General features: G+C 47.5%; 1 protein-coding gene across 2 annotated transcripts in view; it reads left to right on the top strand.

The window, feature by feature from the left end:
* The window catches only part of SIK3 (SIK family kinase 3), a 145,201-nt gene that overhangs the window by 97,432 nt on the left and 34,093 nt on the right, over positions 1-13,676 (top strand). For both annotated transcript variants that reach the window (XM_075909532.2, XM_075909531.2), the window contains exons 4-6: positions 188-349; positions 8,155-8,279; positions 9,392-9,515. In XM_075909532.2, the coding sequence (XP_075765647.1) occupies positions 188-349; positions 8,155-8,279; positions 9,392-9,515 (411 nt within the window). The remainder of the gene's footprint in view (positions 1-187; positions 350-8,154; positions 8,280-9,391; positions 9,516-13,676) is intronic.

The raw sequence follows: 13,676 nt of genomic DNA, 5'->3' as shown, positions 1-13,676 counted from the left end.
AATACTCTTCTGTCCTCAGAGTGAGTTTGAGCACGCTCCTAAGCGCTCATTCAAATAAGTACAAGCTCTAGTCTCATGGAGGGAGATTGTCCCAGTGAAATATGGTTTTGTTTTTCTCCCTCTGCATCTCTTGTTAGCAGCACCCCAGATCCCAATAACCACATGTTCTGTTCTTGGTCCCCTGCAGATCACCTGGTAGCCCATGGACGGATGGCTGAGAAGGAAGCTCGGCGAAAGTTCAAGCAGATTGTAGCTGCTGTCCACTTCTGTCACTGTTGTAACATAGTTCACAGAGACCTGAAGGCAGAGAATCTGCTGCTGGATGCGAACCTTAACATCAAGATAGCAGGTGAGCGGGGCCTGGCGGGGGGCAGGAAGACCGCTGCCGTTAGCTCAGAAACGGAGGCACTCGCCGTTCACGCGACTCAGAAGGAAGGACGCACAGTTCAGTTGAAGGAAACTTAAGGTTTCTGTGTGGCTGAGAGCCAGCAAATGGCAAATTCTGGAATGTTCGCCCCCCTTCTTGCTGCTGAAGGCTGGGCTGCTACTCTGCAGGCAGTCCTGGTACTGTGGTGTTCCAGCCCCATTCCAGTGGGCGAGAGAACGAGAAGCAGCAGCCCTGCCGTCGGTGTAGGGTGGTGCAGGGTGAGTCAGAGGCACGGAGTGTGGCAGGATAAAGGTGACGAAGTTTAGGGGTAGAGAGGCAAGGGAAGGCCAAGAGAGTCTGCTCAATTGCACTCTTTGTGTGGGAGTGCGACTCACCACAGCAGCACCTCACTTCGTGACACACCACGAATGGAGCGGAAGGCTGAGGATGATCCAGCAAGGCCTTGTGCACATTTCCAGGAGGGGCTTGTTGCACAGAGATAGTGTCCTAGCATGCGCCAGGGAGGCCTGGTGGAATGGATGGATATTTTTCAACTAGCCTTCCCACAAAGCCCACGTTTCAGGCACTTTCCAAACTGTTGCCGCTCAGACCCTCATGTCTGTATTGCTTCTCCGTTTGAAAATGTGTCTGATCTGTCCAGCTCCACGGGGATGCTTCCAGAGAGCGAGCTGCCTTGGGTCAGGATATGCCAGGTAGTCCTTAATATCATTTCGACACATAAGAATGGTTAATATTTGCTCAAAACAAAAGCAGGTCTTGTATCCCTTTGGCCACTGCTCCATACAGGATTCCCTTTGGGATGGCTAGTGATCCGTTTAAATGCATTGAAGCATGGATCGCAGCAAATGCCAAAGCACTTGGGGAAGAGCTCAGCTCCATGTTGCCCAGATAAATGTGCTTCCATGGAGAGTGCCTCAGCTTCATCTTTCTCTCCCAGCCCAGTGGCAGGTGTGTAATGCTCACAGCTGCTCCTACGACTGATGCCCGATGTGAATGATTCCTTTCTCTGCCTCCCTGTCTTTCTTTTTCCCCTTGATAATGTGTGTGCATTTTCCTTTTCAATACTTAGGTGAATATCCACATTGTAGCACCCAGGAGGGCTCAAATAGCGAAAGGTTTGTCAGCATTTTAATTGTAGAACCCATTTTAAAGGATTTATAACTTGACTAAAACTTGCTTCAGGCACAGCTTGGCACAGAACTGCTCAGCCTGGGAGCAGTTTCAATACTGACCTGATTCGCCAAGCTTAGGAACTCCTTAGTGAGCCAGCATCTCGAGATGGATGTTTTCTAGGTTTAAATTGCAATGTTTTGGTCACAAGTCTGGCAGTGGCATTTAACTTTCTTTACAAATATGTTGTTCCTAGTCTATTTGGTTATTGCCGTTTAGCTCTAAGATATTCTTAGAGCATGTGGCATGGAAGTGGTAAACTGAGGCAGATGGACAGGTGAACAACCCAAATCTGCATAGGTCACAATGCTTGGAGCAGGGAGCCAGAGGTGCGTTTGCAGGAGTGGGGGTCATGTGCCAACACCCTCCAGGTGGTGGTTTTTCCATGACTATTGGTTTTTACGCATGGACACATGTGCACGAGGAATTAACTACAAATGTGTGACAAAATCATAGCATTATTTATGCTAATGAATATTCTGATGTCTGCCCTATGCAAATACACTTATGATGAATTTTAGGCCCTCTCTTTTATGATGAGTGGGAAAAATTCCTGTGTTATAATTCTTTTTAAAAAGCTCTTCAGAAATAACTTTGGCAGCATCTGAATTGTGGCTGGATTCCCTGAAGAAATGTCCATATGAACATGCTGACAAGTTATGTGAATGTTTGAAAATTGTGGAAACTTTTTTTTTTTCAACGTAAGGAAGTTGGAAACTCTTCTCATTCCCAGTCTCTGCTCCCAGAATGGTCTCTGGAAGATAGTTCCCACCCATGTGGTAGTGTTGTTTTACTTGGCAGGAAGACTTGGGAGTGATTTGAAGAACAGCCTGGAGAAGCTGATTTACAGTACTGGGTTTTCGAAGTATTTAGTTTGGTCCCCAGACTCCATCAATTATAATTTGACACCAGCGATTCCATTATGTCAAGAACAAAAACTGGTAGCAGCTGATTTTCTTTCATGCGGGACCCCCCAGAATGAATACTTGAGAGATACGTAGAACTGTGCTCACCAAGTGAAAGACGAGCAGAATCCTGCTTTCAACACTCTCTGAATTGAAAGCCTCTTCCCGCCGTGGCGGGTGATACTGCTTTTGTAGCTCCCCTCAGCTGGGAGATTGAAAGGGCTTTGCAAGCCCCCATGTGGCAGATCTCTTCTTTCTTCGTTTCACAGTCTGGGCGCTGGGCATAGAAACCTGAAGTGACTTACCCAGGGACTCCGAGTCAGTGGCAGAGCAGGCAATAGAATCCCAAAGCCCTGTTTCCCAGTACCTTGCTCTGAGCACCAGGCTACGCAGCCTGTCATACTACACACACTAAAAAGGAAGCCCAGGGGTGATGTTTTGTGTAGTTCCTTTTAAACTCCATGCGCAGCTCCGTGGGAAGCAGCTTGCTGTGAGACGGTTAATATTGTCTGATCTCTGGCATCATATGCAAAGCAGCCTCCAGCTTCTGCAGTTTGACAGGAACTTGCAAATCACCATTGGAGGGACATGGGAAACTCCCCAGTTCCAGCCAGCATGAACTTCCCAGTGAGCTGCTACTGCTCTGTAATGGGCTTTCGTGTGTGGCTTTCAGTGTTCTTTTTATGGTTCAATATTGATAACTGCAGTGCTGTTCAGTAATTGCCAGTAAGTAAAATGCAGGAGCAATGAGTGGAAGTTGGCAGAGTTGCTGTTCTCACTACAGGTGAACAGAAAGCACTTCCTTATGCCTGCAAATGTTAATTTTGCCTTGCTGCCTAGCTGTCCTCGTCCCACGGAGGGCTTTTCTTCAGTTTACCTTCCCAAAGAACAAGAGTCAGTAGTTTTTTGGCAACGTACTTCTCTTTGCTTGCAATCAGAAAATTTACCCAGGGGTTGCGATGCTTGATAAACACCAGGGCTTCCTGGGTGCCACTTTCAGAAGAGGATCTCCTCTAAGGCCTTCCCTTAACAAGAATGCATCCTCAACCTCTTCTACTTTCTAAGGCAAGAGCCAGTAATTGTACAGATGTTAGGTTCCCTTCTAGTTCTAGCTCTTTAAGGAAAGAAACAGAGCTAGAATATACCCAATGAGTCTGTCTTGGGGTTTCTCCTCCAAGCCTCTTGCAGGGCTTCCACTGCTCTGCCAGCGTAACATAGTTTGACAGAGTATGGGCTCCAGAGTGGGGCTAAGCCTGAGCTTTGGGGAGCAGGAGGGGGCTCCGGTTTTGAGTGTGGCAGGGCTATGGCAGGAGGGGCTTACCTTGAGCAGCTCCTGGTCAGCTGTGCAATGAGGGTGCTAACGCAGCTTCCTGCCTCTCCAATGAGAGAGCAGAGCTTGTGCTTAGGACAGAGGCAGTGCATGGAGCCCTGTGCACTCTCCCCCCACCAGTCACCTGATCCCCCTGCAGCAGCGAGAGCCAGCGCCTGACAGTCCACAACCAGTACTGGGTCACGACCTGTTGTTTGAAAACCACTGGGTTTAGTTATAGGGTTGCCAGGTGTCCGGCATTGTACTGGACAGTCTGGTATTTGCGCCTTCTGTCTGGCAAAGAAATTGAGAAAATACCAGACATAGGTATTTTCTGCTTTTTCCGACGCGGCTGCTGACGGACACGTGGTGGGGGTGGGGCCAGGCAATTAAAGGGGCCACAACTGCATTTCAGCTGCCTGGTGCTCTCCCCCCCCCCCCCCCCAGCATTTTCCGGGTACTTTTTTTCCCCCTGGGTCTGCTATTTTTGGTGAAACCATCTAGCAACCCTAGTTAGTTAACAACTTGTAACTGATTAAAATAGTAAAACTGACTTTCCTAAGACCCCTTCTCCCAGCTGCTGTGACTACATTCAGTCCTAACTAGTTGTAAGAGTGCTCTGTAGAGGTTTCCTCTTTCTTCTGTTTGTGCACAGAGTCCTCAATGCACTCTAGTAGGTGGAGCTGTAGGCAACCAGGTATTTTTCCATAAGCTACGGCAGTGCTCATAGACCGTAAGTATGTCGGTTTGTTTAAAAAGCACAGTTTTGCTTTTAAAAACAAAATACTCCTTGCTCAGAGCTTTGAGAAAACTGTTTCTTCCCCACGCTTGACCTCAGTTCATTAAGCACAGGTGGGTTCTGGAAAACTATTTCCAGGCGTTCTGCAGGACGACTTATCAAAGGGAGCCATCTGATTCTAGTTCACTGGAAAACTGAAAGGCATGAATCATTGTGGGCTCTGAAATGCAGTACAAAGAGGAAGTTCTTCAAAGTGAGTTATTTTCCCGTCTGAAGCCCAGCCACAATGCAACTTGAACACCTGTGGTCGTACGCTGTGCTGGCTGTCGGTGTCTGAGTCCAGAGTCGGCAGGCGTTTCTTCTGTTTGTCGTTGGTTCGGGTCGAGTAGTGGTGAAAGCGACCAACCATGAGCTCTGTGATCACGCTGTTGAAGCAAGGAGCTGTTTTAGCCCCAGTTACATTTGTGCCCAGGACTCTGTTCTTGGTAGACGTTGACAAGATCACTGTTTCTACAATATTTGCTTAGGTGTTCAGCTAGGACCAGAGCTATTTAAAGCTTCCTAAAGGTACTGCTAGACATGGATTATTCAAGTGTTAAATGAGGGCTAGAGCTTCTCTTGGGAAAAAAATATTAAAATGGACTGTGAGCAGGTATGTGCAGGCATTTAGAATCTGCCATCAGGGCTGGGTGAAGTCCTGAAACAGCTGATACCCTGAGATGTTCATACCCGTTGTTTGTGCCTGAGCATCATTGAGTTCTGCAACCACCTGCCACTCACATGTGCAGCCAGTCTCTCTTGTACATGCCAGTAGCCTGTATGTGTCACATAGCAACGTGCATGCTGTGCATGTAGGCTGGGATTGTCCCTAGACCCACAGGCCTTAGAGTTGGTCTCTCACAGACCTTTGCACAATCCCAGTCATGATGCTTTTCCTAAACGTTTGCGGCTTGGACTCGGTTGCAGTTCTGGTTACTCGCCATCGAGGCTGCTGCAGCTTGTGGTGGTGATGGTAGCCGTTGGGGTGAGGAGGAGCTTGTTTAAGTTCAGCCTTCAGCGCTCGGAGACAGAAGCTATGTTTTTGTGGCCTGGCTTGCTCTTTCATTTCCTAATCCCCTCCCTGTCTCTCTCACCTCCCCCTTCCCCACACTCTGATTCTCCTTAGTCACTGGACTGTGGCCTGGCCGAACAATCTCTGACCTAAGAGGAAGTGGCTTTCTAGCCTAGGTTCCCATGAATCCCTGACACGCCCATCTGTTGTCTCAAGGAACTGTGTGGCATGTCAAAACCAGCTTATCGTGCAGCCAGGCAGGCGCTGTGAATTCACACGGTTGGAACAGTGAGCTGAATGGTGAATTCATGATGCTAGAAACACCAAGCATGCTCTAAAGCTCTTCGGAACACTTTGCCCTCCTGCAGAACGGTAGCAATCAAAACCCAAAGCATGACAACTAGCTGCCGAAGTGGCAGCACATGCCTCTTCAGTGGAGGAAGAACTTTCATGAAAGCTTGATTGCTCATGGTTGGTAGAGTTGCCAGGTGTCCGGTATTGTCACCTCCTATCCGGTTTAAAAAAAAATCAGAAAATACCGGACACCTACAATGTCCGATATTTCTGGGGGTTTTTTTCCCTGCCAGGAGGTGAAAAGACTGGACAACTGGCAACCCTACGACACGCTCAGCAACTTGGCCCGGCCCCTGGACGCCCCACCGGTCTCTTCCCCCCCCCCCCCCCCCCCCATTACCTGGTTCCACTGGGGCTTGTCTTGTGGCTGGAACAGAAAAACAAGATGGCCGTCAGCAAAAAAGCCTCTTAAAGGGGCCAAGCTGATTTTTTTTTATTGCTTAACAACTGTTGTTGGGGTCTTTTTCTTCCCTCTCCCCAACAACTTTTAGTCTCCCCCTTACTTTTCCTCAACAGAATTTTTTCCCGGTGTTTTTATTTGGGGGGTGGGGGTGTTTGGTATTTTTGGTTAAAACATCTGGCAATCCTAATGGTTGGTTGTTAAAGGTGCAGCCTACTTAGACTTGTAGATGTTAGTGCTTGTTGACAGTAAGAATTCAGTGACTTGCCAAACATCCCACTGTAAGCATGAGAGCACACTTCAAAGGCTTGCAGAGGTGGATTAGAGAAACTCCCAGCTGCGTGCTGTTTCTGGGAATCAGCCCCTTTGGGCTGAACATTATTGTGCTTGCCAGTCTAGAGTAATTTATTTGGTTTCCAGCATGGTGGAAAATCCAAGGAATTGGCAAGTGATGGGCTCGAAATTTAATTTGCATGTTTCTTATATTAGTCTGTTTGCTGTTTTTTGCAGCAGTTCGTGGTCTTGAACCGTACTGTGTGCGTGGTGGGACATACTACAGCAGCAACCATAATGCAGCAGGCCTCCCCAGGAATAGCAATGCAGCCCTGCTGTCTGTACTCTCTATTAGGATGACAAGCAGGGCATTACTAGCAAAGCAGTTGGCAGTGTGGCCGCTTTGGTAGCACTCCTGTTCACGTGGCATGTAGGCGGCATCCTGCTACATGGTTTTCTTTTCCTTGCCTGGGAAGAAAAAGGGAAGAAAGGCTAATGATGGCCATGTTGTGGGCAAAACTCTTTTGGCTGGTGCAGCGGGGAAGGGCGGGAATCCTTACTGTCCGGCAGCTGAAGCAGTGGTGTATGGCTGCAATACAGAGTTTTGTCTCCTAAACTCCATCCCTTTCTCCACACGTGCATGTGTGCAGGCGTCTCCCAGAACCACCTTTGGGATTCGGATGGCACACGGGAGCATACCAAGTGCAAATGCTGTTTGAATGACAAGATGGCTGGTCACAGTTTGCTTACAAAGACTTTGCTCTTGACTCGAGTTTCAGGGTTTACCGTGTGCTGTTGCTGAATGGCTGGATCAGACTGCGAAGTTGTTCTCTGTAACTGGGGCTCCATCCGTTGTTTGCCAGAAAAGAATCCACGTACTTTCTGGCAATTGGAAACACCCAGTTTTTCCATCCTCTCTGCTTTACTCTGTATCTACTTGATATCTTGGTTTCAGCAGCTCTAGCTGGAACACCTGCTCTGATCGTGATTATGAGATTTTTTTTTTTTTAATTGACAGCTGGGAGGATGGAGGCTAGAAACTGATGCAGGATCTTCACGTGGAATCTTTTGAATGTAAATTAAAATCCCAGTGCTGAGCCTAATTGCTAGAACGTGTCTCTTCTGTAAGAGCTGATACGCGTCGCTGATAAATGGAAGAAAAACACCTTTTGTAAGAATTGGACGCAATAAGTGAGATGACTGTATTTGCAGATTCTGATGCAGTTCTAACAGTGCTAGGTTCCTGGCATTTTTAAAGAGGTTAAATACTTAGTGTGTATATTTTATGCTATTTTCAGTATTCTACCTCTATTGCTTGTTAGAAAGGAGATGAAGCTGCAAACGTGCTGGTTGGGTCAGCTGCACTATGATGCACAGATAACGTGCAGCTCTTTCTCTCACGTTTTCTTTGTCTTGGGTCCAAATGGCAGTCAGACATTGTGGGATTGCACGACTTCCCTGGATGGTATCTCTCAGCTATTTGGTTTCAGAAACATCACGTGATGCTTACAGTCCTTGGAATGGGTCACGTATTCCTCTAACCAATTCTCTCCTTACTCTTTCAGATTTTGGGTTTAGTAACATCTTCACACCTGGCCAGCTGCTTAAAACCTGGTGTGGGAGTCCTCCCTATGCGGCCCCTGAACTCTTTGAAGGGAAGGAGTACGACGGGCCGAAAGTTGACATTTGGGTATGCGGTGAACAGATCTGTGTTTTGCTTTGATCTTGTATCAAAACTCAGTTACATGTGGCTTTGCTTCCAGAGCACTGAATTCATTTCTTGTAGGAAATAGTCATGTTCAAAGAAATGTAACATTTTATTCCAGCTGTTAAATTGCATGCTTCTTGTTTTATAGCACTGTACTTTATAATTCAGGAGTTGTATAGAAATACATGTACATTTTGATTTGGTCGTGAAAGAATTAGATTCCTGTAATACTTAACAAGTGGAATAGGCAACTTCTCATGGGTACATGGTTTGACCTGGTATAGTTATTTGTAGCAAGTAAAGATTGTATCTCTCAGAACAGAGCACTGAAAGGGGTACAATGAAGACAAAAGGCCCAAACTAAAAATGTTAGCAGTTGCCTCCTTATTCTATACCTATGAAGTAGTTTGAAAGTCTCCTTTACAGGCATTAGCTATTTGGTAACAGCTCTGCAAAAGCAGGACTATAGCAGCCTTACAATCTTGGTCTGAAACTGGGCATGGGGTTTGTTGTCATTCTAGTGTGGAGCTATGGTTCCTGCCATTGCTCCATTTTCCTTTTCTGTGCCCTGCAAATCCACGGATATCCGCTCTCTATGGGCGGGTATCGGCATTGCGGATGTGGCTGTAAATAACCACACCTCGTATTTGTGGATATGGATGCAGATTTTATGTTCGCACAGGGCTCTAGTGAGAAGTGTGCTGTGCGTTAAGCTCTCCGCATTCTATGTGGACTTAAGTTGCCACAGAGCCATACTAGAATGACAACACACCAGAGTTAACAAACTCTGTAACTGTTGATCCAGTGGATTTACACTGAGGATGAACGTTACTTAGTCTCCTGTAGTGGTGATAGAGGGCTAGGATTTTAGGGTTATTGCAGCCTTTGTCTTTGAGTCCTAAGAGCAGACTTCTAATTTGAACACACATCTTTGGGAGGTTGTTAGGGTCAGTTTGGGGATGCCAAACCCTGGCCATATCCTCACTGGGTTTGCCTTTTCCCAAAAAGTACACCTGCTGCTGTTCCCCACAGTCTGCAGAGTCCCTGGTGTTCTTGGTGGTGGTGCTAATGTGTGCTCTTTGTTTTGAATGCAGAGTCTTGGCGTGGTCCTGTATGTGCTGGTCTGTGGTGCTCTGCCCTTTGATGGGAGTACGCTGCAAAATCTGCGGGCAAGGGTGCTGAGCGGGAAATTTCGCATTCCATTTTTTATGTCCACAGGTAAGGCCAGGTTGGTTTGCCTTTAGGCTTCTGAAACTATTAGCAGGCATTCTCTGTGGCTTTCTGCTGTGTCTTCGGAACACTTGGGGTATGTCTAGACCACATGCCTCTGCCGACAGGGGCATGTAAAAGAGGCTACCTGACATAGTCAATGAAGTGGGGATTTAAATATCCCCGGCGTCATTTAAAAAAAAAATGGCTCAGCTGATCATCGGCACAGCACGCAAGTCAAGACCGGATCAGTCGACAGGGGAAGCCTTTGTCAACTGCTCCTGTAAACCTCGTTCCATGAGGCATAAAGGAGCGGTCGACAAAGGCGCTCCCTGTTGACGGATCCGCGTCTTGACTGCCGTGCTGTGCCGATGATCAGCTGAGCCGGCACACGCGGCGGCCGTTTTTATTTTAATGATGCCGGGAACATTTAAATCCCCGCTTCATTGACTATGTCGGGTAGCCTATTTTACATGCCCGTCGGCAGAGGCATGTGTAGTCTAGACGTACCCTTGAGCTTCAATCCCGGCTGGCTGAATGTATTTATTTTATTTCTGTCTTCAGACAAAGGCCATTTCTGTCTCTCAGGTAGAATGGTTGAGCACTCGGGTCTAACATGTAAGAACTTCTCCATTCATTTTTCTGTGGAAATGTTAGCTCCCATATATCTAATCTTGCATATTATAAACTGCTGTCAGTGCAGGTCTGAGGTATTAGTGAAGGTAGGTTTTTAGGAGTTCTTGAAAGGTGCAAAGTGTGAGAGCACACGAAGCCCCAGGAATTTAGAACCTTTTACCACTGCTCCCCGAGACAGGAGAAGTTTGCAGCATTCTGGTAAGTACTGTTAACAACCCTGAGTATGTCCTCATTGTCTGAGAGACCCCCCTTGGATACATCCCACTTACTGGCCACTGACATGAGGCTACTGAAATGGAGTGTGTGTAGGCTCAACAGAGAGATTCTTCTGAGAAAGCAGCTTGATTCCGTTTAAAATAAAACTAAGTTCCCGCTGAAAATGATCGAGTGTTGGATCTTCCTTGTCTACAGCTCTGTGAGCAGAGGAGCATCTGCTTACTGCTGGCTGGTTGCTGAGCAGTGTGTTTGCGTGTCTCATTCCTCCAGGGGAGGTCAGTAGTAAATGGCTAGTCCAGAATCACCTCACCATAAAGCTGAGCTGCATTTTGTTCCTCAAGAGCTGCACTGTTGTCCCCTTCTGCAGCCTCTCCTGTGAATGTGTAAAAGGGTTCCTGTCTGTATCTTTGTGTGCAACTATTTAAGCACTTAAAGAATCTGTTGGAGCCAGTTAAATGTGTTGCTGACTTTATGTACCTGCCAATATAGCTATTGGGGCCCACAAGAGATCCATATATTGATCTTCACTTCCTTTGCCAAGCGATGGGCTGCTGCAGGGATTTTTTTAAATGGGACTGAAGTGCTGAGCAGGAGTTAGCAGACGGTCTTTTCTTTCCTCCCCTCCCCCTCCCACTTTCTCTCCATACATGCACGCTAGCGATGTGAAATTATAGCATCCTGCTTGGAGCTAGGCTCAGTGCTCTTCTTCAAGGGCTGCCAGGACTGTAGCCCATTCCTGTGCATAACTCCCATCTGTCTCAGGACTGGCCTCGTCTGGCTCTTTCTCATTGCGTTCCAGTGACCGGTAGGCCATGCCGGGGCCTGGTTCTCAAGAGGCTGAAATATCCCTGGCATTGGGAAAGCTGGGGGAGTGCCTTGCTTCTGGAGTATGTCCAGAGTGGCGTGGTGTCGGCAGGAGAGTGTCTAAGTGAGCCTTCCGTGTACATCAGTGCTGTAAATGACACTTGTACGGTACACAGATCTTAGACATCAGCGTTCATTATTAAACAGCCCTGCTTCCTTAATAAAGCGGTGGTGTTTAGTATGTTAATTTAGGGTTGAATGTTCCTTCTCAAAGACGCCCTCAGGAGACTGGTTTGCAGATTACCACAATTCTGTCTGTTGTAAATTCTTAATGCTAGCTGCTCTGAGTGCATGTTAAGTGTTTTGTTTTTAATGCATGCCAACTTGAGGTCACTGCTGATCTTCCCACGGTACCAGACAGGACATAAAAATACTGAAGTGCTATGCTGTTTCCATCAGAGCTTTCACCTTGGCAGGGCATGCTGGTTCACGTTTGTGATGGATTAGCTCAAATATACTGGTTGCTTTTCACATCCCAGAGGAGCCATTTGGACACACGTTGCGGAGAGACCAGGGAGAAGAACCGCATACTTCTTGCACACCCTGAATCCTTCTCTTACATGTGGGCACAACATACTTAGAAGGCCAAGTGGGTTAGTTACTTCAGCAGACTCTCCTTTTTGGGAGCCCGGGTTCACAGGATGAGCAGGGAGGCCTTGTCCTACCCTTGTCTTCCCCTGCAATTTGACTTGATTGGTGTGACGGCGCGTCGGGGGTCCCCCGTCTCCTGCACCCCGAAATGGCACAAACAGACTGCACCAGCCGGTGGAATAGAGGAAGTTTATTGCCTCTCCAGGATACAGCACAGCACAGATGTAATCTGGTCACAGAGCTGGGCTAGGATGCCTCAGGCCCCCTTGAGATGGGGGAGACTGGGCCCCTAAACTCCAGCCCCTTCCCCTAGGCTGTCTCCTTCATGCTCCCAGCCAGCAACTAACCAACACTCTTCCAGCCCTGCCCCCCAGCCAGGGCAGCATTCCACCTTCCTTTGTTCCTCTCCATGGGGGGGTGTCTGGCCATACCAGTTGAGAGATCCCTTTGCATAATGACTCATCCTGTTTTGCTGGGTCATGGTACCCACAGCAGCAGTGGGGGTTACCCCAGAGCCAGCAGCATAGAAACCAGCCAGGTTCCCTCACTACGTCACAATTGGTATTGCTGTTTATGCGACACCCAGGACTGCACAGTCAGAGCTGTGGAGGAGATTAGCACAAGCATGCGAGACCTAGATTGCAGGGCGCTTGTACCATGCATGTCTGCAGTGCACCTGGCTCTAATGTCACTTCTCTTTCTCTCTGTCGCAAACATGGGGCTAACCCCAGGTTTGAAGCAGACAAGTAGCTGTGTGTGCATGCGTGCACATCCGTGGGCTTCCTTGCTTGGATCTTAAGTTTTACATTTGGTGGAATTCAGTATCAGCGGAGTCCACCGCTAATTGGTAGCTGCAGCTTGGAACTAACGGTCAGATCCATGAGGTTGCTGGAAAACTCACCCAAGCTTTGTATTACTAGCAAAGCGACCTTTACTTCCAACCTTTTCCTGCAACACAGATGGAGTTGTCCCTTCCTGGCATGGTCGCTATGCCACTGGGAGCCTCCTACATGGAGGAGGTGCCTATACTACGTTCCAATAAACTAAGGTGTGAATATAAAGCATTGTAGTTATTCTGAACCAGCTCCTGTGAGGCCACACTTAGAATCACAGAACACTAGAACTTGAAGGGACTTTGAGAGGTCATCGAGTCCAGTCCCCTGCCTTCCGGGACCAAGCACCATCTAGATCATCCCTGACAGGAGTCTGTCTAACCTGCTCTTAAGTATCTCCAGAGAGGGAGATTCCACAATCTTCCTAGGCAATTTATTCCAGTGTTTAACCACCCTGATAGGAAGTTTTCCCTAATGTCCAACCTAAACCTCCCTTGCTGCAGTTTAAGCCCATTGCTTCTTGTCCTATCGTAAGAGGCCAAGGAGAACAAGTTTTCTCCCTCCTTCCTGACATACCCTTTTAGATACTTGAAAACTGCTATCGTGTCCCCTCTCAGTCTTCTCTTTCCTAAACTAAAGAAACCCAGTTCTTTCAGTCTTCCCTCATAGGTCATGTTCTCTAGACCTTTCATCATTTTGGTTGTTCTTCTCTGGACCTTCTCTGATTTCTATGCCATCATCTAAATCGTTGATGAAGATATTGAACAGAACCAGGCCCAGAACAGACCCCTGCAGAACCCCGCTTGTTCTGCCCTTCCAGCATGATTGTGAACCATTAATAACTACTCTCTGAGAATGGTTATCCAGCCAGTTATGACCCACCTTACAGTAGCCCCACCAAGGTTGTATTTCCCTAGAATATTGATAAATGTCAAATGCCTTACTAAAGTCTAGGTAAACCATGTCCACTGCTTCTCCCTTATCCACAAGACTTGTTATCCTATCAAAGAAAGCTATCAGATTGGTTTGA

The sequence above is a fragment of the Pelodiscus sinensis genome, chromosome 25 (genome assembly GCF_052426305.1).
Source record: "Pelodiscus sinensis isolate ZL-2025 chromosome 25, ASM5242630v1, whole genome shotgun sequence".
NCBI classification, from domain to species: domain Eukaryota; kingdom Metazoa; phylum Chordata; order Testudines; family Trionychidae; genus Pelodiscus; species Pelodiscus sinensis.
The sequence above is the reverse complement of the archived record's forward strand: the minus strand, read 5'-3'. Positions and strand labels throughout refer to the sequence as shown.